The sequence below is a fragment of the Myotis davidii genome, unplaced genomic scaffold (genome assembly GCF_000327345.1).
Source record: "Myotis davidii unplaced genomic scaffold, ASM32734v1 scaffold327, whole genome shotgun sequence".
NCBI classification, from domain to species: Eukaryota; Metazoa; Chordata; class Mammalia; order Chiroptera; family Vespertilionidae; genus Myotis; species Myotis davidii.
The window spans coordinates 70,088-95,884 of record NW_006298628.1 but is presented as its reverse complement, the minus strand read 5'-3'; the positions used below and the strand labels follow the sequence as shown (position 1 = coordinate 95,884).

The 25,797-nt window shown below is 50.5% G+C and overlaps 3 protein-coding genes across 5 annotated transcripts in view; 1 reads left to right on the top strand and 2 right to left on the bottom strand.

The window, feature by feature from the left end:
- The window catches only part of RAD51D (RAD51 paralog D), an 11,888-nt gene extending 6,760 nt beyond the window's left edge, over positions 1-5,128 (bottom strand). Inside the window, exons 1-3 of one of the 2 annotated variants that reach the window (XM_015570818.1) lie at positions 4,814-5,128; positions 4,491-4,609; positions 281-415 (exon numbers count right to left, since the gene is read on the bottom strand). In XM_015570818.1, the coding sequence (XP_015426304.1) occupies positions 281-415; positions 4,491-4,609; positions 4,814-4,943 (384 nt within the window). In that variant the 5' untranslated portion in view covers positions 4,944-5,128. The remainder of the gene's footprint in view (positions 1-280; positions 416-4,490; positions 4,610-4,813) is intronic. The other variant, XM_015570819.1, reaches the window with a different exon arrangement.
- A 1,629-nt stretch (positions 5,129-6,757) lies between these two features.
- Positions 6,758-13,367, top strand: FNDC8 (fibronectin type III domain containing 8). Its single transcript, XM_006774387.1, has 4 exons — positions 6,758-6,963; positions 10,388-10,757; positions 12,419-12,655; positions 13,215-13,367. The coding sequence occupies exons 1-4, from the start codon at positions 6,758-6,760 to the stop codon at positions 13,365-13,367; spliced, it is 966 nt and encodes a 321-aa protein (XP_006774450.1).
- Positions 13,368-14,868: 1,501 nt separating this feature from the next.
- NLE1 (notchless homolog 1 (Drosophila)) lies at positions 14,869-25,014 on the bottom strand. Of its 2 annotated transcripts, XM_006774198.2 has the most exons (13): positions 24,972-25,014; positions 24,686-24,829; positions 23,508-23,725; positions 22,830-22,909; positions 21,605-21,681; positions 21,360-21,457; positions 20,938-21,130; positions 20,307-20,442; positions 20,097-20,143; positions 17,821-18,023; positions 15,973-16,132; positions 15,813-15,883; positions 14,869-15,189 (listed from the first exon to the last, which is right to left on the bottom strand). In XM_006774198.2, the coding sequence occupies exons 1-13, from the start codon at positions 24,987-24,989 to the stop codon at positions 15,177-15,179; spliced, it is 1,458 nt and encodes a 485-aa protein (XP_006774261.1). In that variant the 5' UTR covers positions 24,990-25,014; the 3' UTR covers positions 14,869-15,176. The 2 variants fall into 2 exon arrangements, with proteins under 2 accessions (XP_006774261.1, XP_006774262.1); XM_006774199.2 differs by lacking the exon at positions 24,686-24,829 and having other exon boundaries at positions 24,972-25,011.
- Positions 25,015-25,797: the final 783 nt, after the last annotated feature.

Sequence of the window (25,797 nt, the reverse complement as noted above, 5' to 3'; positions counted from 1 at the left end):
GTGATAGGACTGATGAAATGGGATAGGAACCCTGATGCTGGGTATTTGCCAGCCCTGAATTAAGGTATGCAAGGAGCTGGGGGGATCGTGTGTGAACAGCATCCAAGTTGGGATGATGTTACAACAGGGAGACCGGAAGGATACAGGAAGTATTCATAGAACAGCAAGTTTCAAAGCCAGAAAGGACAACTCCTCCAAGTGGCTAAGATCCTTATAATGTAAGGGATCATGGGGTCTTTGTGTCACGGCTTTAAAGGAATCCAGCAGTCCTACCCCTTACCTGCTCTTCCTCATCTGAGGTTCTGGCCTGAAGTAGCTGGAGGATGCGGGAGGCTGTCAGCCCTCCATTGGAATCAACATATAGGACGTTCTGCTGCAGGCCATGGGCCACATTTGCAGCCACACAAAGACATACCTGAGTAGAGATTGGGCATTGGGTGAACTTGAGCCCTCAAAGATTGCCCAGGATGGGAGCTCTGCATCAAATCTATTCAGATCCCAGTGACATGAATGGGTCAAGTTCAAGGCCCACTCCTCCCCACCCATCTTCTCTCTTCCAAGCTCTGAGTCACAATCTACTGGCAGAAGCTTCCCTGGGGATCCAGGATCATGCACCCACCTCTCCCAATCCTCTGGCTTCTAGCTATATGTGTTACCTGGGTTTTGCCGCTACCTGGGACTCCTACGATCTCAGTCACTTCTCCAGTATAGAGACCAGCATCGAGCAGTTTGTCTAGGCTGATGGCAGAAGAGGAAGGAAGAGGATCAACCCAGGATACTAGGGAGTAGGGAGGGAATTAGTAGCCAAGAAGAAAAGCAAGACATTCCTTCCTAGCACTGGTTCTGTCCAGAGATGTTCTCAATGTCTCTGGCCAGGAGGTTTCTCTAGGAAGAGTTTCCTTTGGGGAAAGGGCATGGCTAAACGTTCCTCCGTGAGCCCTCCTCATCCTTTCACTCGCAGCTTAAAAATCATCTCTCCAGCCAGGCCGGCGTGGCTCAGTGGTTGAGCGTCAACCTATGAACCAGGGGGTCACAGTTTGCTCTAACAACTGAGCAAAACCAACCAGCGCTCACCATTCTTACTTTAATCATTCTGCTAAGTGTGTAGTCAGATCTCAGTGTGTCTTAATTTACATTTCCCTAATGAATGATGATGTCCAACATTCTTTTATGTGATTATTTGCCACCTGTATGTCCTCTTTGGTGAAGTATCTGTTCATGTCTTTTGCCCATTTTCTAATTGGACTGTTTGTGTTTCTGTTGAGGTTTAAGAATTCTTTATGTATTCTAGATGCAAGTCCCTTGTTGAGTATGTGGCTTTAAAATATCTTCCCCACTTTATAGATCACCTTTTCATCCTCTTTTGCAAAGGAAGTTTTAAATTTTGATCAGTTTTTCATTCTGACTTTTTAAAAAAATGTATTATCAATTTTTTTATTGCTCATACTTTCATGTCAAGTCTAAGAACTATATGCCTAGTTCCCAAAGATTTTCTCCTGTTTTGTTCTAAAAGATGGATAGTTTTTAGTTTCACATTTAAGTCCATGATCCATTTTCAATTTTAGGTTTATTTATTTATTACCTGTGATGTTCAATAGCTCCAACACCATTTGTTCAAAAGGCTATTTTCCTCCTCCACTGAAATGTTTTTGCATCTTAGTCAAAAATCAGTCGGACATATCTGGGGTGTATTTCTGGGTTCTCTATTCTGCTCCATTGATCTGTATGCCTATCTCTTTGCCAATACCACATTTGTCTTGATTACTGCAGCTATATAGTAAGCTTTAACATTTGCTAGAATGGTTCCTCCAACTTTATTCTTCTTTTTCAAAATTGTTTTAGCTGTTCTAGGCCATTGGCTCTTCCATCAAATTATTAGAATAAGCCTATTTCTACAGATAACCTTGCTGGGATTTTTGGTAGGAACTGCATTAAATCTATAAATCATTTTGGGAAGAATTGATATCTTTGCTATGTTTAGTCTCCCAATCCACAAATACAATATGTCCCTCTGTTTATTTGGGTTCTCTTTGATTTCTTTTATCAGCAATTTAAAAAAATACAATTGATTAATTTTGAGAAAGGGAAGACAGACAAAAAGAGAGAGAAAAACATCAATTTGCTGTGCCTCTAATTTTTGTATTCACTGGTTGATTCCGGTATGTGCCCTGACTAAGGATCGAACCCACAACCTTGGTGCATTGGGACGATGCTCTAACCAACTAAACCAACTGGCCAGGGCTCATCAGCAATTTTTAATTTTCAGTATACCGATCTTATATCTGTTTTGTTGGAGATAGACCTAAATATTTCATTTTCTTGGAAGCAATTTTAAACAGTATTGTGTTTTTAACTTCCATTTCCACATGTTCATTTTGAGTATATAGAAATGCAATTGATTTTTATGTGTTACTCTTATATCCTGCAACCTTGCTGTATTCACATATTAGTTCTAGGGGTTTGGAATTATTTTCTATTTACTTGTTTTTGTCTGTCTTTCCCATGTGGCCCAGAGCACCCTGGGGCAAGGACTGGCCCTTGTTCAGTATTACATCCAGGCACTGTGCAACACTGGCACAACACTGCCACAATAAATGGCCCCAGAGAAATAAGCTGTAGAACATGCTATTTAGTCCTATTATTATTGGAACCCCGGCTGTGGAAGCCTTGGGATAAAACTCAAGACCCGGCCAATTCCTAATCCGAGTTCTGTCCTTGAACCACCATGAAACAGGTCACTAACCACCCTCCATGTCCTGCCCAACCTACTGGCTGAAGATTCTCCTACAGCAGAGCCCATCCCAATGCCGCCGGGTCCTGACCACAAGCATCCTTCCGCTCACCCTACAATCACCTTCACAGGTGCCATCCTCGGAAATAGTTCCGTGACCTCCCATGACCCCTCTGTACATGCCAAGTAGCACCTCAGTAAGCACCCCATCTATTTCAGTTCCAGGGACCTGTGATTATAGCCACAGGCCCCTGCCAGTCAGAACACTGCAGCCTTGCAGCATCTTAGGACAGCTGTCCCTGCCTCTGTTTAAAAAGTCGTCCAGCTCTGCAATTCCTGGATCCCATTCCTCCCACTGAGACCAGAGAACCCCAGTCCCATCACAGCAGTGCTTCTCCAGCTGTGGCCCCCAACTGAGCCACACCTGCCAGGGCACCAAAGGAGTTTTAAAAAGAGGCAGGTATTGCCCGGCTGGTGTGGCTTAGTTGCTTGAGCGTTATCCCACGCACCAGGAGTCACCGGTTCAATTCCCGCTCTGGGCACATGCCCTGGTTTTGGGCTTGATCCCAAGTTGGGGGTGTGCAGAAGGCAGCTGATCCATTTTTCTATCTCTCTCTCTCCCTCTCCCTTCCTCTCTCTAAAATCAATGAAAACATGTGTGTGTTTTAAGAGGCAAGTATTAGCGGTTCCCAAACTTGCCTGCACCCTGGAGATGCCTGGGAGCTCCAAAAAATACTGATGCCGAGGTCTCGCCCCCAGAGAGTTTGATTAAATTGTCTGTGGAGGCTTGGGCTCTGGCATGTTTAAAGTAAGCACTCAATAAATATTCTTGAAAGAATGAATTACAGCCCCAGCTGGTTTGGCTGGCACATAGTAGGCACTCAATAAATGTTGGTTCCTGTATGTTCTTTCTTGTCTTATTCTTAAGTGAATATGACGTAGGGCCGAAGAAGAGTTGCTCTGAATCTGCTGAATAATAATGAAATACTGACATCTTGTGTCATAAGACAGTGGTGATCAATCAGGGGCAATTTTGTTTCTCGGGGGTCATTTGGCAATGTCTGGAGACATTTTTAAAAAGTGATTTGATAGAGAGGAAGGGAGAGAGAGAAAAAGAGAGCGAGTAAAACATAGATGTTAGACTCTAATATCTCTCTAACAGTTAGAGAGAAACATCAAATGTTGGCCTCCCGCACGCCCTGACCAGGGATGGAACCTCAATCTGGTTATGTGCCTGACAGGGAATAGAACCCACCACCTTTTGGTGTACAGGAGGACACTCCAACCAACCGAGTCACACCTGCCAGAGCTCTGGAGACATTTCTGTTTGCACAATTTGGGGAGAAGGGAGGTGCTACTAGCACCTAGTGGACAGAGGTGAGGAATTCCGCCACACATCTTCCAGCTCACCAGATATCCTCTCCCCACGCCCCCACGCCCCCAACTAATGATGCACCAAACCAAAGTCAGGAGTATGAGGTCGAGAAGCCCTGCTATAAGGTAAGAACTCAGAAGCCCTGACCATCAGTCCCTGCTGCCCTCACCCCTGGGGTATTTCCGGCTTGGCTCTTGATGCTTGAGTCTCTAGACCAAGCATGTCAAACTCAAAGGCTAACTAACACAGGCCAAATAAACGAAGCATGTGGCCCATGGGCCGCGAGTTTGACATGCTTCCTCTAGAGACTCAAGCATCAAGAACCAAGCCGGAAATATCCATAGCCTCCGGCTCTCACCCCCTTCCCCACGGGCACATACACACCTTCCAATGCCAGTGGACAGGATGGCAGTGGCGGTCTTCAGTTCCTCCTAGAGATCGGCGCCATTGCAGGGGAAGGCTGAGAACTGAGCCAGCAGCACCCGCCTCAGGGCAACCAAGGCCTGCCGAAGGGGCGGGGCAACTCAGGATGGGCGGGGCACTTGAACCCCAGCAAGGAGCAACGACCAGGCAAGGGAGGGGGCACCCCAGAGCCCCGCAGGTCCCCGTCCCCTCCTCATGAACCTCCGAGCACCCTGTGCTCGCTCCCTTGGCTCAGGGACAGACAGTTGGAGGCACCCAGGTTTGGAAGGAGGTCGTCAGCTCACCTTGTAAGACAAGCCACACTTCTGCGCGACCTCTTCCAGGTCTGCGGAAGCCAGGTCCACCACTGAAAGCAAAACACGTGTGGTTGATCGGCACGAAGGGCGGGGCTGCCCATGCTTGGCTTTTACCCATCTGCAAAGTGGGGTGACAGGGCTCCCTTGAGGCAGCCTATCTTAGGGAGCCTGGGGAACCCACAGGGCCGCAGGCCCGGGCCTGGGGCCGGGCACACAGCAAGGGCTCCGCCCCGTTGGAGGCCTGGCTCCCCCGAAGGGTGGGGAGCAGAGGAGGGAGGGCCGGCCCTCGCCCAGGTCTGCAGGGCGCGGGGCTGCATGCACTGCCCAAGGCATCAAGCCTGGAACCCAGAAGAAGCTTAATAAATGTTATTTGCTTTTTTTTTTTTCAGATTAGTGATATGTTGAGCTTCCCAGGAAGGAGTCACAAAATAATGCAATCTCCCGCGGCGCGCCGGCCACACAGGCTCCTGCCCCCAAAGCCCCGTGCACACTTGGGCACCCACATTCGCCTCTCCCCCCTTCCCCGAACACGCACGCAGACCCACCCATGTACCTCTGTTCTAAACGCTAGGCCAGAAGGTCCCCCCAGTCCCTGTGCTCAGGGGCCCTACCTGTTAGTGGGGGCAAGACAGTGAGGAGGAATGAAATCAACCAGGTAGGATATTGCTGAGTGCTAAGAAACAGCAGAGGACACAGACGACACCCGAGTCTCTGTACTTAATTTATTTTTAGAGAGAAAGGGAGGGAGAGAGAGAAACATCAGTGTGAGAGGAAAACACTGGTTGCCTTCCGTACACTCCCTGACCAGGGATCAAACTGCAGCCCAGGTATGTGCCCTGACCAGGAATGGACCCCGCAACCTTTCGGTGCTCGGGGATAGCACCCATGCAACTGAGCCACACCCGCCAGGGCAGCTTCTCTGTATTGAACGTTGTTTTATAAATACCATTTGGAAAAAAATAACAAAAACCCTGAGTACATAAAACACAGAACATAGGATTTGTTATTTTGAATGTCCTTTGCTTTTGCCTCATCCTCTGGAAGAAACAAAACAACCTTACAGGGTTATCTCCTCATAACCCAGTGAGATAGGTGCTATTTTTACCCCTAGTTCTCAGATGAGGAAACTGAGGCTGGGGAGGTGAAGTCAGGGGCCAAAGATGACTGAGCCTGTAAGGGCAGGCCTGGACTGAGAGCGACAAATTCACCTCTAAGTGCAGAGCCTGTGCTGCTTTAACAGCTTCTCTCCCATCCCCGGAGTTGCGCGCATGTTTTCCTACGGGAGTGGTTTCCTTGAGAACAGAAATAACGTCTGGTCCATCTCTGTATCCCTCGGCAGCATCCTCCACTGTCACTCAACCCAGGAGCACCCATGTGACATGTTTAGAATTCTAGCAGTAAAACCCGGGTATATGGGAGCCATGAATCCCATGGACCATCTCTGTTTTCTCTCTGCCTACAGATTGGACACAGTGAGGGTTTGCTGCCTAGAATTTCTGGACATGGTACCTCAGCATTCCACAGTCCCCCAGCCCCAAAGACCCGTTCCAGCGTCTCCTCTCTCCATGCCAGGGTGCCTTTCTCCTACCACCGTTCTCCTCCTTCCCAGGGCAGCTCCAAAGGGCCTCATAGGTGGGGAGCCTTTGAGATCTTTGCAGAAGGCCAGTGCTGCTGAGCCACCGAACATTGGAGCTGGAAGGGGGATGCAGTCTGTTCCTTGGCTCTACCTTGCTCCAGGCCCTGGCCCTGGCCCTGGGTAGCAGCAGCCTCAGATCAAGGGGGAGGCTGTCCCCTAATTGTTACACTCTGCGATGATTATGAAGTCAGCTCATTGCACCTCCATCCCAGCCAAACTAAGGCTGGGTCCCCTGCCCCCAGTTTCTCTCTACTTCCTGTCAGCTTGGTTGTCGGCTGTGGTCCCAAACGAACCCGATGGCATCAGAGGTGTTCTGTAAAGTGGGAGATGGGGAGGAGAACATGACGAAAAAGGAGGCTCTCATTTTGAATCAAATGCCGAAGCCCTTTCCAAACGCCCAAACTATGAACAGGACGGTTGCCACCAAAGGACTCCCTCTTTCCTCAAGGGACAGTTTGATTACATTCAAGAAGGAAGATACCATCAACCTTCCCAATCTACCGTAAGACACACGCCGGGTTCTGCCCTCCTTGCTAAGGCTGGAGCTGTGGGTGGGAGAGGCTTGAAGAAGAGGTACTTCCTGGACCTGTCACAACCTGGGCCCTGGACTCCCAGGGGACAGCATGTGTGCAGGCTGCACCATGGATTTCTGGGCCCATGTCAGTTCTTAGACACATGTAGGCCTCCTACTCCAGGAGGCCTTCTGGGATTAGTCAGAGATTGGTTGACAGTGCTCCTTAGCCCCTTAGTCTAGTTAGGGTCCTCCCCCCACCCCCCAGACACCCCTGCCCCTTCCACTCTTCCATGGCTCCCCTCTCTCAATCGTCCCTTTTGGTGCCTTCCCCTTCCTGATTATGGCCCCCCAATAACCTGTCTGTCTTCAGACTGAGGTTAACTGCTTCTCCTTGATGGTTCTGGGTTCCCTTTACTTCATTCCACAAAACTCTTTGAGTTCCTCTAAGGTGTCTGACCCAGGATTCAAGAAGCTCCCAGCCTGGGGTGTGTGTGTGTGTGTGTGTGTGTGTGTGTGTGTGTGAAGAATCAAGAATAATACAGCATGGTCTGTGCTATGACCGGACACCTTGGGAAAATGGAGGCGGCTTAGTATAGCTCGGGAGAGGATACAGTTAAGGGAGGCTTCTTGGAGGAAGTGATATGTGAGCTGAATGTCTAGGAAGGGAAGGAGAGAGCCGGGAAGGGTGGTAGTAGTGTTGACATGATAGTAGTGAAGGGGTGGCCTGAGAAGTTATCTGCAGGGCGGTTTCAGTGTGTGTGACCTTTATAGTCCCGCACAGCCCCACATTTAGAAGGGCCCTGCACTTAGTTGAATGTTTTGCTGTTATTCTCTTGATATTCTTAATAATTTGTTAAGGGACCCACAAACTATGTAGCTGGTCCTGATTATAGGAAAGGGATATGGTGTCCATCTCCTAAGAAGCCTGCATGTAGCAGGTATGGCTAAAAGTGATGGATGCTTATAGGAAACTTCATGCTCTAGTGGGAAGACCTAGGGCTATGAGTCTAAGTTCAAATCCAAGTTTGACTACTTAGGTATATGGCTGTGATAAGATTACTCCCTCATCTGAAAATTGGGGCTAACACTCATCCAGCAGGGCTATTGTAAATACCAGAAGAGAGCATGTGCAGCATACAGCCCGGGCTAGCTGCCTTCCCTGCCCACATCCGCACTGGTCTTTTGACAAAGTAAGTCTGAAACAGATCCATTAGGACAACCTGAAGTATAAATGGCATCACTACTCAGACTCTTCCACCTACAATGACCTTGGTGGGGGAATCATCTATTCCAAATGTCCACCACAGATGGGCTAACACAGGTTTGGGCTGATCAGGGTCTCTTAGGAGGAGGTCAATGGAGCTGGAGCTCAGGAAGGAAATATTTAGTCCATCAGTCAACCATGAAGCCCTGGTGTAAGGGACCCAGGGGAGTGTGTTGGTTGCTGACTTGGCCAGAGCAGCTGAGGGAGATGGGGTAGGAAGCAGAGGAGATGAGGCAGAAAGTGCCAGGGGCAGATGGGAATCGCATAGCATCGGGCAGGCCTGGGGCCCAGGGGATCTGGGTTCTAGTTCCAAGCCTTCCATCAACTCACCGTGTGACCCTGACTGCTTTTCTTAGACAAGTGCTCTTCAAACTGGGGGTTGTGACCCATCGATGGGTCAGGAACTCATTCTAGTTGGTGGAGACCAGTATCATAAAAATGAAATTAAACAGAATAACAAGTTCCAGAGCACATCACACATAGAGGAAGAACTGGTTTGTGCAGTGTGCTTTAGTGTTATGTGTATGTATGAGTATACTAGGTTGCCATGTAATATGTATTCCTTACTTTGGGTAAAGGTAGATTTAAAAAAAGATATGAAAACCAATTTTTTTGTGGGGCGGGGGGAGTTCTGCACTTCATTGGTAAAAAAATATTTAAATAGTGGAAACCTGTACAAGGTTTTCCTTTTTAATAGCAAATAATTAGTAACAATACAGATATGCCTGTAATGAAAAACCAAAGAACAGTTAAAATGATTAAACCAGAGCTATTGTGTAATACAGATGAATAGGAAAAAAACAAACAAACAGAATGCTGAGTGAAAAAGCAAACTGCTGATGGATATATACTGAATGATACCACTTATTTATGTAAAGTTTAGAAATATGTCCTGGATGGTGTTGCTCAGTGGTTGAGCACTGACTATGAACCAGATCATGGTTCAATTCCCAGTCAGGGCACATGCCTAGGTTGTAGGTTCAATCCCTAGTGTGGGGCGTGCAGGAGGCAGCCAACTGATGATTTTCTCTCATCATTGATGTTTCTCTCTCTCCCTTCCCCTCTCTGAAATCAATAAAAACATATTTAAAAATATGCAAAATATATCTTGCTTAGGGATAACATACATATGTAACAACACACGAGGAATAATAAACACAAAAATTTTAAATTTACTGGACTGGTTATCTCTGAGTAAGGTGGGGAGAGAAGACTCCAGTGGGCTTCAACTATACTGATGAGGCTTTAGTTCTGAAGCTGGATGGCGGCTAAATAAAAGCTTAATATATTATTTTGTTAAAGTTAAATTTATTGGGGTGACACTAGTTGACATGATCACATAGGTTTAATATATTATAGTAATATATTATTTCTTATTGCTTTCAGAGAGAGAGAGAAACATCAATGATGAGAGAACCATTGATCAGCTGCCTCCTGCACACCCCACACTGGGAATTGAGCCCACAACCCAGGCATGTGCCCTGACCAGGAATCGCACCGTGACCTCCTGGTTCAGAGGTCGATGCTCAACTACTGAGCCACACTTGCCAGGCTAATATATTATTCTTGCTGTCTTTGGCTATATCTAAAATAGGTCATGATTTTAAAAAATTAGAATGGAAGAAAAAAGTTTTTGAGCATTCATCCCAATATATGTGTATTTGTTAATTTTACATGCTATATATTGTTAAATATTATAAATTCTAAATAAATTAGTAACTACATTACATATTAGTGACTACATATTAGTAAAGCCTAATTTATTTATTTTTTAGATATTTTTCCAACTTTTCCATCCCTCAATAGATCATTGTGGTCCTACCCTGGGACTTTGGACCCTACTGTGCAGGGAAGCCTTAAAGTTTTAGCAGTTTCTCAAATTGTGGTTCTCAGAACACCTGCATCAGAATCGTCTGAGGATCCTATTAACTTTAGCAGTTTCCCCAGTTCCATCCCAACCAGGGACCAGGAATCTGCACTTGGCATTGTGCCCCGGTGGGTAGATGCACTGCTGCACCGCAGTGAGGATGTTCTGAGCTGTTCAGAAGCAGCTGGGACCCTTGTACGTCAGGCCCCAGGCCTGGCCTCCGGGAGCGTCCAGGCTGCCTGGGCTGGCTGGGTGCTCACCTGTCTCCCCTCGCACTCCAGGAAGGCGATGCCAGGGGAGGAATCTGAATGCAGCTCCGATGACACCAGCCTCTCCCCCGTCTCATCTTCCTTGTTGAATCCCATCAAACTGGCCGTAACCCAGCCCAACAGCAGCTTCTTTGCAGGGTTGCTGGAAGGCGAGCTGAACAAGCTCAGCATCACCTCGGTGGCCAAGAATCCAGAAAAGGAGGACCTGGCCTTCTGCCCCCGTCCAACTAAGTCCCAAATAGCCCCCGAGGGCCTGCTGGACCTTGACAACCCTGAGCTGGACACAGACACCTCCTCGACGTCCTCCAAGTCCTCCGTGGTCACGGACGTGCCAGAGACGCCCTTTATCTGTGAACACACAGTCAGCGATTACACAGCCGTGGTGCGTTTTCTTCCTCATTCATTTGGCAAAGGCTTACTGTCTATCCCCAACGTGCCAGGCACTTACTGTCTACCCCCAATGTGCCAGGCACTTACTGTCTATCGCCAATGTGCCAGGCACTGAGCTGAGCTCTGGGGGTGTGTGAAGATGCCTAACGCCTGCATCCTGACCTCGAGTTCATAGGTTAGGAGAGAGGGCATGTTTGTAAGGAACTCTGTGCAAGCTAGAAAGGGCTCATTGCTGTAGGAAGAGTTCAGATCAAGCCCACCAGGAAGTCAGAGGGAAAGACACATTACTTCCAGGTGCAGGAATTAGCTCTTGGGAACACTGGAGCTGGGGTAGAGGTAGGGTTTAAACGTCTAGAGATGGGGGAAAGCCATTGCCTGGAGGGGCTGACACTAGCCAAGGGTCATCAGTGGGAAAGTGGGGGAGAAAACACCCAGGCCCCAATGCACACTTTGCTGTGCCTGCAGATCTGACCATCTTGCTGAAAACAAGATTCTGGACCTCATCTGGTTGATTCAGTAGACCTGGGGGTGGGGGCTGAGAATCTAACAAATTCCCAGGTGATGCTAACGGCCCCGGACCCTAGGTGGGGAAGCGCAGTCCTAGCGGAATAGATGGGGAAAGTTAGCCTGGGGTCATTTTCCAGAAGTCCTCTGAAGTCAGGCTACTTCAGACTTTTCTGTAAGCAATAGAGAGTAGCTTTTTGCAGAGCTTGGTTTCTGGTGATGGGAGCAACCTGAGCTGTGTTTTAGGAAGATAAATCTAGAAGCTCCATTGTTGGAAAGCCTAGAGCAGCATTTCTCACAAGTGTGGTTCCCAGACCACCAGCAGGGCCAGCATCACCTGGCAGCTAGTTACAAATTTAAGTCTCACTCCCCGTCCCATCCGACTGAATCAGACTGTCAGGGCAGGGAGCAGCAATCTGTCTTAAAAAGTCCCCTGGGGTATTCTCAGGCACACCAGTTTGAGAACTACTCAGCCTAGACAGGGGAGAAACTGTAAATGGGAGGGCGGCCAGGAGACAGCAGGCCAGGGATCTGCAGTGTTATGGAAACTCCCTGGGGTCCTTCGTCAGGCTTGCTTGGCAACCACTGCTGGAGTACAAAGCACATGGGCTCTGGAGCTACTGGTTTGATCCCTGTCACATAATTGCTATGTGACCATGGGCCGGCCAGCCACTTGCCCTCTGAACCTTTAACCCCATATGCAATGAGTGACGTGGACAAGACCATCTCTTAAGGCCCCTCTCAACTGACGTGTCTAGAACAGCGATTCTCCACCCTGATGTGCTGCAAGAATGTTCAAAACATGCATGTGCCGCAGTACCGGTTGACTATTTAGTGTCAGGTATTGCACGTTTTAACAATTCTTGGGGCCCACTGGTTGAAAAAGCGCTGGTCTAGAAGAAATGGAATGAAGGCACACTCCAAGGTGGGTGGGGCTGTGCAGGGAGAGCCGCAAATGCTTCACGCTGGTGGTTCCATATCCAGTTGGCGCACCTTGACCCTGCCATCAGACTTGCCTCAGCTCCAGCAGGAACAGGGGATGGAAGAGGGGCATTCCCACCCATGTGGGGGTGGGTGGTGCGAGTCGGGATGATGGGAGGACAGCCCGGGCCAGCTCTGAGGAAGCTTTGGGGCTCTCTTCCCCACTAGATTTCCTGGACCTATGCCATGAGCAGGCAGCCGGTCAGTTTCTACCAGGTCCTGTTGCAGGAGATGGCCAAGAAAAAGGACAGTGAGTTTCCCAAGACAAAGAACTGCCCGTGGATCTTCCACAAGATCTTGGGTACCACTGTCAAGCTGATGGAGCTGAAGCCTAACACAAGTTACTGCCTCATCGTCCGTGCCGTCAACACAGCCGGGGCGGGGAAGTGGTGCAAGCCCTACAAAGTGAGCCCTGAAAGATGGGGGCCCCCGGGGTTAGGGAGAGGTCTACACCAGGGGCTTTGGAGGTTGGGGACACCCCATACCCCCACGACATCTCCCTGCTTGCTTTCCTTCTACCTGCACAAATACACTTCACCTCCGAGTTGCTCTCTTCTGGGAGGCTTGAGGATTAAGCCACTTCTGGTGCCCACTGGGAATGCAAACTAATGTTCTCAGCAGCATCACTATCACGTTCATCTTTCAACTCGGTACCAACAATTGTGAATGGGTCAGGAAGTCAAGGGCATTGACAGATCCAGGACAGAGGCTGGGCTGAAGGGGGACCAAGAAGGGAGCAGCCTGGGGGTGGGTAGGGGCATGGAGTCAGGGAGAGGCCCGAGTCCACAGGCCTGTGGTTGGAAATATCACAGGTTTGAATCATGCCTCCTTGTACCTGTTTCTGGTGTTGATAGGCAGGTTGGTGATGCTACCTAAGATCCCATTTAACAAACAAACCTGGGGTGGCAAAGAGAGAGGTCAGGTCTGGGGAGGAAGTCTGAGGCGTTCTCTTGTGTGATTTCAGTTTGCAACCGTGGCCAACGACCTGACCAGCTTCCCGGAGAACAACCCCATCCAGATCACCGTGCGGCGCAAGCAATCACAGAGGAAAACAGTGACCATGAGGCAGGCTGAGATGCGGAGGCTGGAAGATCTGGAAAACCTATTTCCCTACTAAGGGAGAGGGTTCCAGGGCACTGCAGGCCAGGTCAGCCACTGCCCACAGCTGCAGGCACCCCCTCCCCAGATCCAGGCTAAGTCCAGATCCCTCATTAAAGAACTGCAGGTCACTCAGCACCTCTCCATTCTGCTTCATGCTGTGCACAGCCACCACCTCCTCCTGCCCGGCTCTGCCAGCACCACCCTCTTTCTTCCCCATGGGAAGAAGAGACCGGCACGCAGACTAAAACACACGCCAGGAAAAACAGCAACGTTGGGCAGAGGTGGCGGCAGTCTGCACACCATCAGCATCAGACGAGCTCTGGAGGGACATGGTGCAAATTACACAATCTTTGGGGCAGTGCCAGATTTAATTCTGGCTCTTCTTGGATGTGAGGGCATGGGCAAGCCATTTAAGCTTCCTGGGCTGTTTCCTTATAAAAAAATACAGGGCCGTGCCCTGGCCCGTTTTTCCCAGTGGTTAGAGCGTTGGCCTGTGGACCAAAGGGACTTGAGTTCAATTCCCGGTCAAGGGCACATACCTCAGCTGCAGGTTTGATCCCCAGCCCTGGTCAGGGCACGTGCGGGAAGCAACCAATTGATGTTTCTCTCCAGCGCACCCCCCTTTCCAACCCTCCCCCAGCCTCTAGGGGGTAAAAAAATCAATGGAGAAAATATCCTCGGGTGAAGATTAACACACACACACACACACACACACACACACACACGAGACCAGCTGCAGGGCTACTATGAGGGATATATAGAAGCACAGAAGAGGGTGGGGGCAGGTGAGGGAACACGAGATTAGAAAGGCCACTGCTGTGGCCTTGAGCAGTACATACAAGGATGGTTTAGAAGTTCAACCTCAGCAATCTGCCGCAGCGCTGGAACAGGAGAAAGGGGAGGCAGGATGCATGGAGGGCCAGATCTTGGTCAAGAGTCTGTGGGGTCCCTTCATACCTGAAGTCCTCAGGGGACAGAGAACCATCCTCCCCTAACACACTTCGCCCACTTCTGCCGGAGCTCTCACCATTGCATGCCCCACTAGAGAACCCTCCGGGACAGCCGTCACCTGTCTGTATCCCGAGAGCCGGGCACAGTGCTCGGGGATGGCAAGGCCTCGGCAAGTGTGCTGGTGAGGGGCTGAGGGAGGCGCCCCGCAGACCAGCACTGGCCAGCAGAACTCCGTGATGGCGACAGTGCTGTCCAATACACTCAGCAGCCTGGAGCTGGAGCGACTGAGAACAGCATCTCTAACTGCAGGGATGCTAGTTAATGGAAATAGCCACATGTGGTTCGTGCATACTCATCAGACAGCTCAGCCTTGGCTTAAACTCTGGCCACGATCACGGGTTTCAGCCAGCCTGCCCAGCCTCAGCCGGCCTCTCCCTGACAGGCACAAGGGGGTAGGGAGAGAGGAAAGGTGGCTTCCGGCCCAGTGCAGAGGAGGCTAGACAAACGGACTTAGCACAGACGTTGGCTGAGCCTGGGGATTCTCGACAAGGGATTCTAACCCAAACACACAAAATATAAATTATTTATTTGGTCACAGAATCTGGGGTCTGACTCTGAACAGAGCTGACAGCAGGGAAAGGAGGCAGGGGCAGCAGCAGGGTCTAGTCGTCGCCTGGCCTCCTGTCACCCCTGATGGTACCAGGAAGGTACAGAGTGACGGCCAAGGGCTGAGCTCTGCGGTAACCACCTGTGACCTCCGATCTGCTCTAGGGTCTGTGCAAGGACAGCAGGCCACACTTGTTCTCCGGGTCACCACCCGGCCTCTAGTCTCTGTCAGGGCAGGCAGCTGGCACAGGCCAAGTCCAGGTGGGGGTCATCTCCTCCATCTGTGGAGAGGGGAGGGGACAGATGGGGAGTGACCGCAGGAAAGGGAGGCTGCCATGTAATCCCAGGAGCCCGCCACAAGGAGGACCTGTGGTTTCCCCTCAGCCATCCAGAGCCTGGCTACCGTCTCAGCCTCACTCAGGCTGGGCATCTGCCGCCTGCCTCACCAGGGCCTCAGACCAGACCCGGCCCCTGGGGTGCCCAGCAAGCTGTCCAATGACAGTAATGTTCCTTCACAAGCACACGAAGCTTCTGGTTCCAGGGTGTGCTCACCGCCTACCTTTGATCTTCTTGTCTGCTCAAGTTAGATAACCCCCAAGAGACAGGTCAGCCAAGCTCTCAGACTGCACATTGAAGGGAGAACCAGGATTTGAGCTAGGTCTGAAGACTCCCAAGTCCAGCGCTCACAAAGAACTATTGCCTCGTGCTGGAGCGACCCTGGACCCCCTACTCCCCACCCCCTTACGCCCTCCACAGAGCAGCCTCGGAACTGTCAGCATTTCCCATAATCCCTGCAATGCCCCGTCCTGGGAACCTGGCAAACCCTCCAAATTCTACACCAGAAGGGAAAGTCACAGAGTGACAGCAAAGCCCAGCACACCCACCACCACTTCCCCCAACTCACATCCGGAGGCATTTGTCCTTCCCACCACTTGCCACTCTCTGGCCATCTGGACTCCAGTCGACAGCATATACCTAAACCGAGGAGGAAGGAAAGCGGGCCAGTGAGGAGGGTGGAGGAGGAGGGCCAGGCTTCCGTTGCATACCCACAGGATGGGCTGTACCTCATCCGCATGGCCTGGCAGGTCTGTGGCCAGCTTCTGGGCCTTCACGTCCCACACCTTCAATGTGCTGTCACTGCTGCCACTGACCAGGAGCCGGCTGTCGGCTGACCACGCAATCTGGTACACGGCAGCCACATGGCCACGCAGGGAAGCCAGGTACCTGGGCCAAGGGAAGAAGATGATGATGCAGATTAGATCATCAAGTACGTCTGAAGGGTCCTGGATGCCCACAGCCATAGTTTTCAACCTTGGCAGCATGTTAGAATTACCTGGGAACTTTTACAAAATCCCACTGCCTGGCCCCACCCCAGGCCAATTTAATCATTACTGCCCATTATGTGTTTTTAAAACTTCTCCAAATGAGCTGCTTCTAGGGTGCCTCTTGCCAGGGCTCCATACCCACTCGACTTTGCATGCCTTAGAATCCAATGCCGCCATCTGCTTAGCTCATCTGCCTGACACCCCCCCAATATGACAGTTGCTTGCTGATAGGTGGCACGGAGTAAAACTGGGCCAGGCCCACCTGGAACTTTCAGACTAACTGTGTCTATTGGGACAAGTTATTAGGCATCTCTGAAACTCAGTTTCCTACCTGAAAAAGGCACTGAACGGCCTATTTCAAAGGGTTGCTGTATAAAAATACACAACTGACACACAGGTGCCAAGGGTTTCTTTGCTCCTTCCTGCCCATGCCCTTGCCTCTCCTCCAAACTAATTAACCCCAAGGGCACTGTGCCTCATTACACGGTGCTGCTCAGACTTAGCGACAAGCAGAATCACTTGGTGGCCTTATTAAAATGCAGATGCGGTGGCGACCATCAATAAATCAACAAACAAGCGTGGTGAGGATGTGGAGAAAAGGGAACTCTCATGCAGTGCTGGTGGGAATGTAAATTGGTTCAGCCGCTACAGAAAACAGTATGAAGGCTCTTCAAACAACTACAAAGAAAACTGCCATATGACCCAGTATTTCTACTTCTGGGTTTTTATCCCAAGAAATCCAAAACACTAATTCTAAAAGATATATGCATCTCCATGCTCACTGCAGCATTAGTTACAATAGCCAAGATATGGAAACAACTTAAATATCCATTGATAGAAAACAGGTTAGAAAATGGGATATTACTCAGCCATAAAAAAGAATGGAATCTTGACATTTGTGACAACATGGATGGACCTAAAGGGTATTATGCTAAGTGAAATAAGTCAGAGAGAGACAAATACCATATGATTTCACTTACATGTGGGATTTAAAAAACAAAATAAATGAACAAACAAAACAAACTCAGAGAGAGAACAAATTGATTTACAAAACAGTCGTGGGGATGTAAAGTACAGTAACGGGAACGTAGTCAATAATATTGTAATAACCACGTATGGCGTCAGGTGGGTACTAGACGTACTGGATGGTTACCTCGTAAGGTATCTAAATGTCTAATCATAGTGCTGTACACCTGAAATGAATCTCATACTGTATGCCAAATATAACTGGAAAATTAATTTAAAATTCTGATCGGTAAGATCCCGAGATTCTGAATTTCTATCAAATTCCCAGATGTTACTGCTGCCACTAGTCTCTGGACCACACTTTGAGGAAGGCCAGTGTTAAGATCATTTCTCTCCTTAGATGTGGGATGAACCAGCGTTTTCAGGGCCTACTTAACGCTGCTGCTACATACACCATCTCATTCAAACCTTGTAACAAGGCTGACGGGTCAGGTGGCTTCTTATTAAAGAGGAGGAAACGGAGGCTCAGGAAATCCAGACACTCGCCACACAACCAGCCAGTGGCAGTACCAGGTCCTTCCAGAGCAACAGGTCCTTCTCCCCCCCCACACCTCCACTCACTTGCCCGTCCTGCCGTCCCACAGCTTGACGGACTTGTCGAAGGAGGCGCTGGCGACCACGCGGGAGTCGGGGGAGAAGAGCACCTGGTTGATGAGGGCCTGGTGTCCCGTCATCCGTGCGAGGGGCTTCTTGTCCTCTGCTGGGGACCACAGGAATAAGGTGAAGTCGTCTGAGCCAGACACCAGCCTCTCTGGGCCCTGGCCCTGGGGGAGGCGGAAAGACAGTGGTAAACACGATCTGACGGGAGACTGCGACCTCAGCAACAAACACGCTACTGATTACTCAACCCCAGCACACGGCGGCCGGGACCCAGAGCAGTGAGGCTGGGGCCAGCTGCCAACTCATAGGAGTTACTCCCCGCAAACCCCGAAAAGAACTTTACGAACATAAGACAATTTCTAAGATATGTAATTCCATGAAAAAGCCAGGTACAGAGTGGTGCGTTAAAAAAGGGGAAGAAATGCCCTTGCTGGTTTGGCTCAGCGGATAGAGCGTCGGCCTGTGGACTGAAGGGTCCTGGGTTCGATTCCAGCCAAGGGCACATGCCTGGGTTGCGGGCTTGATCCCCAGTAGGGGGCGTGCGGGAGGCAGCTGATCAATGATTCCCTCTCATCATTGATGTTTCTATCTTTCTCCCTCTCTGAAATCAATAAAAAAATTTTTTAAAAAAAGGGGGAAGAATTAAGCGTTTGTGCTGTTTAATGATGGGGACATGTTCTAAGAAATGTGTCGTTAGGCAATTTTGCCATTGCTTGAACTTCACAGGGTGCACTTACACAGACCTAGATGGTATAGCCTACCACACACCTAGGCTAAAGGGTGCAGCCTATTGCTGCCAGGCAAGGAGCCTGTACCACAAGCATGTCAAACTCGCGGCCCACCCACAATGAATATTTTTGCGGCCCAGTCAATATAACGGTATGTAAGAAACCTTTTAATAAAAATTTTTACAGTATCCTGTTATACATCATTATTAACGAACTACAACGTTCGCTAATGACTGATTAGCCTTATGTGCAGGCACACCTTTTCTCTCCACTGATACTAGCAGCAAATATTTTAGCAGCCGACGGCCACGTCATTAGTCTTGGACTGACTTATCTGGTGTGCACAACAGGAAATATTTTGCTTTTGGAGAACAAGAAAAATAGGTGTATTTGTGTTACGCTAATTAACTTGTGCAGTTATTTAGTGTCTGGTAAGTTAATGTTCAAGAAAAAACATTAATTTTTATTAAAATGTCCTATTATTTTAACGGTTACTTGTTTATTTCAGCCCTTTGTATTTAACATGTCTCTATCGAAATAATCCTATGTTTCTATGAAAATTGAAGCTTTGTTTTTCTGCTACACACATTAACCTAGTTCATTTGGCCCGTGTTAGCCTTTGAGTTTGACATGCTTGCTGTATAGCATGTTACTGTACAAAACGCGAGATTAACTCAAGCACAAGAGAAAATGATGCAATCAAGAGACAAGGTAAACATGAGACATACGAATGCGGCTGTTGCTGGAACATGGCACAGTTTTTAGCAACATTTTCTTATAAGTATAAAGAATACACTCTAAGAACAATAATACAGTAAATACGTAAACCAGTAACAGCTGTTTATTATCACTATCAAGTACTAGGTACTGTCCGCACTGTACATGCTGTACTTCTATACGGCTGGCAGTGCAATTGGTTTGCTTACACCAGCATCACCACACACACGAGCAATGCACGGCGAGAGGACGTGGGGACAGTGACATCACTAGGCGACAGTTTTTCAGCTTCACTATAATGCTATGGGACCATCGCAATGTGGTCTGTTGTTGATGGAAACGTCCTTATGCAGCACGTACTGTATACAGGGTACATATATACATGCATGTGTGTATATATGAAGTCTGGAAGGAGAAACAAGATTCTGGTGGCACTACATGCTTCTAAAAGGCACGGATGAATGTGCAACAGAGATGAGAGATTTTTCACTATCTGTCTTTTTGTGTTCTTTGAACTTCTGGCCATGTGAATGTGTTACTTAAACTAAACAAAATAAAAAAGAGAGGCATCTTGGCAATGCAATGAATAGAGAAACAAATAAATAAAATAAAGTGATCCCTAGCACGTGAAGACCTTAGAAGTATAAACTAGGATTTTCAAGAACAACTTTCCAGAAAAAGTACTTTCTGAGGTGGGGCTAGAGGCAGAGGGGCCGAGCGTCTGCAGAGCGCTGCAGGGACTAAGACAGACGAGCACAGAGGTGCATGTGCCAGCGGCTGGCACATACTCACCCGCACAAGGTTATACCGGCTCAGAGCCTTCTCCTTTAACTCCTGCACTGTGTCCACGTACCAGAGGGGAGAGAAGGTAAGGCGTGAGGCTGATTAGAAATCCAACATAAACAGCAAACACCCCCCGCCTAGGTTCAACTCTCACACATTAAGCTAGAGAACTGGCTCTTTACCAAGCAGCTCTCTCCCCTCCTTCTCCCGCTCACTCACAGGACCCCTGGAGGTCTTGGGGGTTAATCGAGGCCTCAGCTGGCTCAAAGGCCCCTGTGCGCAGGGCATAGTCCGTGCTGAGGGCCATGGTATTCACCCAGTGGCCGTGGCCTTGCAGAGTCCGGCAGAGCACACCCTAGGGGAGAATGAGACAGGTCAGACGCACACACCACTCTCTACCCTCGGGAAACTGCACCTCCAGATTAGTCCCAGGGGACTCAAAGTCAGGACCCTCATTCACTGTGATCTTCATCAAACCACCCTTATGGCCTCAAGTCTCTCCTCGTTTGTAAAACGAGAGCACTAGCCCAGATCAATGTTTCTGAAAATATGTTTCATGGAAGGAAGTTAGTATGTCAGAATGAAAAGACTCTGGTCAAGTAAGGTTGGAATAAGGCAGGCTCAATAGGCTTCTCACCGCCGGAATTTCCAGAGCCTGCCTACGCCAGTGGACACTGGAACCTCCCTTACAGCGCAGCACCAACCACAGGACCCCGTGATCCCCAAGGGTCTCCTCGACCTGGCTCTCAGAGCATGCTCAGGAGACACTGGTCAATGTTCCCCTGGTGCTGGCTTCCCGCGGCCTGAGATTCAGAGCCCAGACTGGCTTCTGAACCCGCCCAGCTCTTACATCGTGAGCCCTCCAGACTTTGAGGGTGCGGTCCTGCGAGGCAGAGTAGAGCAGCCCGTCTCCTCCCCACCGAAGGCAGGTGACCGACTGGGTGTGCCCGGTGAGGATGCGCTCACAGCGGCCCGAGGTCGTGTCCCAAACCCGCACGCTGCCGTCCTTGGAGCTGCTGGCCACGTAGCGGCACTCGGGGTTCCTGGGAGGGAAGGGAGATGTGACCTCACTTCTGACCTGGCAACACTGGTCTTCCCATGGCGCCTCCCCATTCCCAATTCAAGGATCAGGGCACAGCTTCTCGACCCCAAGATTCAGCAGCACCTGCAAGCGGCTCTCAGGCCCTGTGATGAACAGCCCTCTCTGCATCAAGTGCGCAGGGGGAGAGCTTTGAGCCCCTCGTTCCTCATTACCCCAGCCCTGTCACTTACACATGGAGGGGCTCCCAGCTCAGGCCCGTGATCCACTTGCTATGGCCGGCGAGGGTCCTGCCCACCTGCTTCCCTGTGTTTGGGTCCCACAGGAGAATCTGAAAGACAGAAGCTCACAAAATAAGCCTCCCTAAGGTTCCCCTGCCCCACCCACCCACCTCCCTGAAGACCCAGAACCCGACTGTGACGCACCTCCAGGAAGGCAGCCCCTGAGTCCCTGCCTAGTTACCCTGACCACCATCTACCTGGCCATTCTTGCAGCCTGAGGCCAGCTTCTTGCCGTCGGGGGACCAGGATATGCTGAGGACCCAGTGTCTGTGTCCTGAGAAAGAAGGGAAGGAACAAAGGAGGGACATCCGTTCTTATCCCCAGTTCCTAGCAATGCCTGGCACATAGCAGGAACTCCTAAACTAGTTGCTGCATAAGTGAACGATCGAACAAAAGGAGAGAGAAGGTTTCCTAGGCAGCAGGAAAATACACCCCAAGTGCCAGAACCATGCATCTTGCTGTACAGATAACACTGCCGCTTTCCAATAATTCCTTACATGACACATGGTATAAAGTGTTTTCATATGTGTCATCCCTTGAAATTCTCACCATAGCACTAAGGTATGAGGCAAAGCAAGAATTATCACCCCCCTTTTCCAGAAGAGAAAACAGAAGCTTAAAAAGGGCGTACGCTCTCCACGCACACAAGGTCCTTGCCCAGCCAGTAAGTGGTCCCCAGACTAGCATCATCAGCACCACTTAGGTCAGTGGTTCTCAACTTTCTGGCCCTTTAAATACAGTTCCTCATGTTGTGACCCAACCATAAAATTATTTTCGTTGCTACTTCATAACTGTAATGTTGCTACTGTTATGAATCGTCATGTAAATATCTGAGATGCAGGATGGTCTTAGGCGACCCCTGTGAAAGGGTCGTTCGACCACCAAAGGGGTCACGACCTATAGGTTGAGAACCGCTGACGTAGGTGATTCCGATGAGCATTTAAGTGTGAGAACCGCTATGGCAGAGGCCGGATTTAAGCCAGGTCCTAGCCTGTCAGCCCCTTCCCACAACCCCTCACTTATTCTCTGGCCTAGACCAGTGGTCGGCAAACTCATTAGTCAACAGAGCCAAATATCAACAGGACGATTGAAATTTCTTTTGAGAGCCACATTTTTTAAACTTAAACTCTATAGGTAGGTACATTGTTATTAACTTAACTAGGGTACTCCTAAGGCTTAGGAAGAGCCACACTCAAGGGGCCAAAGAGCCGCATGTGGCTCGCGAGCCGCAGTTCGCCGACCACGGATCTAGTCTGCTTGTTTTTACGAGGCTGGCTAGGCTCGCGGGGCAGCCTCTGCTCAGGAACAGGTCATCACTACATGGACATGAAGGAGCTGGAACCTGCCTCCTCCGGAATTAAAGAGCTGGAGCGGGTCACCCGCCCCCCAGTCAGACCCCTAAACGGCCAACTGCATACTGACCCTGGCACGTGAAATGCGGTGTCTCGGTGCTGAGGTCCCAGAAGCGCACAGTGGTGTCTCCAGAGCCGCTGGCCAGGTACCTGGAGAAGAGAGAGGCGGCCAGACCTCTACAGTGGGGCCCAGGGGCAGGGCCCACCCCGAAGCACTGCCCATTTCTGCTGCCCGTGCAACTGTCTTCTGGGACTAGAGTCTGGGACTGGGCTTTTCTCTCCCGTGAAAAGGAGAAACGTAACCCTGCTGCCACCTGAGAGGAGACCCCAACAGGTCATTTCGCTTCTCTTCCCTCCTAAAAGGAACGGCCACAGCTATAACCAGATTTAAAGCTTCTCACTGTCCTCGCAGGACCGTGAGAACAAAGAAACCCAGTTCCACAGATGATGAAGAATGAACCCAGAAAGGTTAAGGGACCTACCCAGGTCACGCAGCCAGAAGGGGCAGAGCTGAGCGTGCAGTCAAAGCTCCTGAGATCAAGTCCAGGATGGCCCCTCCCAGGCAGGTGGCCTTGGTCTTTGTGGACCAAACCTCCCGTGGGAAACCCTACTTGGAACCTGAGCCCAGAGCTTGGGTCTATGATAGGCCGCCTGAGGCCACACTGATCATCACTTGGGGGTCCCCTCCTCACCCCACCCAGAGGCTGCACCCCGACACGCCCCTCTATAACTCGGCAGCTGTCCTTACTTTCCGGTGGGGCTGAAGGCCACAGAAATGACCGCCTCGCTGTGACCCTCCAAGGAGCTGGTGCAGCGGGTCACAGCGCGGACCTTGAAGATAGCCTGCGGCTGGTAAATGATGTCGAGGACCTTCTCCGTCTCCACCGCCTGGGCCTCCAGCGTCCTCCCCAGGGAGGACACGATCTCAGCATCGTGGACATAGAAAGCCAGAGGCAGGGGGTCCTCCTGGAGGGCAAGGCAGAGGGCAACGCTCCTTTCGAATGCAGGCAGGGGCCCCCTGCACCTGGGAGGCTCCCCACGGAGCTGTGGGAAGTGAAACTTCCTTCTTTCCAGCCACCCTGCTAGAGTTAGGCCTCCATCGTCCCCCACTGCGTTAGACCTTCTTAATCCTTGAAGAACTACTGTGGGAGGCTTACACAGCACTTTAAAATCCTTTATCTGCATCCCACAACAACTCTGGGAGGTAGGCATTCATAGTCCCACTTGAAAGATGGAAAAGAAAAAAAAACCTGAGGCTCCGAGCAACTACGTAATTAGCCCAACATCCTATTGCTAGTGACTAATTCGGACTCTTTAGTGTTCTTTAAGGAGAACACTCAAGTGCAGGATTAGTATACTCCATCCTGCAGTGCTTTCCAAACCACCCACCTCGCTGTATACTGTGTAAGAAGCATCCAAAAAGCTGCTTGGAAATGCAGGCACTGCTTCTCCCCCGAGTCAGGTGTAGTAAGTCTGGGGTGGGGTCCAAATCCTGCATGTTTAAACTCCTCCCACCCCAACCGAGGGCAACACTTTGAAAACACTGGCTTGGACCTTAAAGGAGCACGGGTTTCGAGTTTGACACCTTTGGAGCCCAATTCCAAACTACCATCTACCACGTAGCATCGTGCGAGTCACAATGCCTCCGTGCTACCCTGTAAAATCAGGAGCATTAATGAGGGGTGTGGCGATGTGCCCGATTCCTTCCAGTCTCTCTCCGCAAGTGGACCGCCAAGGTCTGGTCGGCATGTAGTCGCTCTCAAGCCCATGTATCTTTCTGACCCTCCCCCGGGGTGGGTGGCACCCCATGGACTCGCGCCGGGGTGCATCACCCACTGTGGGCGAGGAGTGGGGCTCTTGCGCCCCCGATCTTAGGTCTTTTGATCCCCAGCGGGCGCGCCCCGGGAGGCGCCGCCTACCGCTCACCTGGGCCAGCAGCGCGTTGCAGATGAGCTGCAGTTTGTCCGGGGTGATGTCCACGGGCACGTCGAACGGGGAGCCCAGCAGCTGCCCGCCCTCATCCTGGAACTGCACTAGCAGCCGCTGCACGTCGCGCGCCGCCGCCTCGTCCTGCGACAACAAGCGCAGCGGGCGTCAGCCACGCGCCGGGGAGGGCAGGGTCCCCCCTCCCGCCTCCCTCCTCCCTCCCGGCTCGCGGACCCCGGGCACCTGCGCCCGTCGCGCGCCCCCGCCCCCATCTACGCACACCCACCGCCACTGCCGCCGCCATCCTGCGTCCCCACGTGGAGGAGACAGACGCGGGAGGGAAGGAGCGCCGCCCCTGTGGGCGGGTGGTGCCGCAGCTCGCGACATCGCCCTCTGGTGTTGCGGAGGGGAAGTGTCACGCCGCGCCAGGCCTATAGTACCCATGACGTCCCTTGGACAGCTCGCTGCCGCCCCCCTCAGTCCCTCCCAGTGCCTTGCAGAATGTGGACTTGTCTCCATAACAGGGATACCTGCCCCACTTTACAGATGGGGAAATCGAGGCTCTGAGCGGTTGATTTTCCCAAAGGTCACAGAGAGAGAAAATGGCAGAAGATTGAATAGGCTCCAAGCAGCAAGCAGCCCTGTAGGCAATGACTTACAAAGCCAGAGACTGCTGGGTTCAGGACAGAAATTATTGTTCTTTTCTTTTTATTTGAAAACGTGACTTTTATTGTATTTTTATTACAATAAAAATTGTAATAAATAATTTTTCCAAGTGGGGACACCCTCATAAATTTGCTTCAAGAACCCTCAGTTGGATGGGGAGAAACAATTCCTGCCCCATCCCCCAGGGGGAGACCTTCTTTAGTGGTGAAAACATAGTTCCCATCTCAGGAAGATTCCTTTCTGATGAGGAAGAGGGGGTACAGTCGGATAGGGGGTACAGTTGTTGGTCTCTGGGAATTCCCAGGCTGACCCAGCTCTTGCCGTAGGGGAAGATTGCAGTCTGATGGGGGATATACAGAGCCCATCCTCAGGGAGTTCCCAGTCAGACAGGAGAGGCAGGCTGAGTATATTCACTCACTACAAAAGAGGAGGAACATGGGAAGACT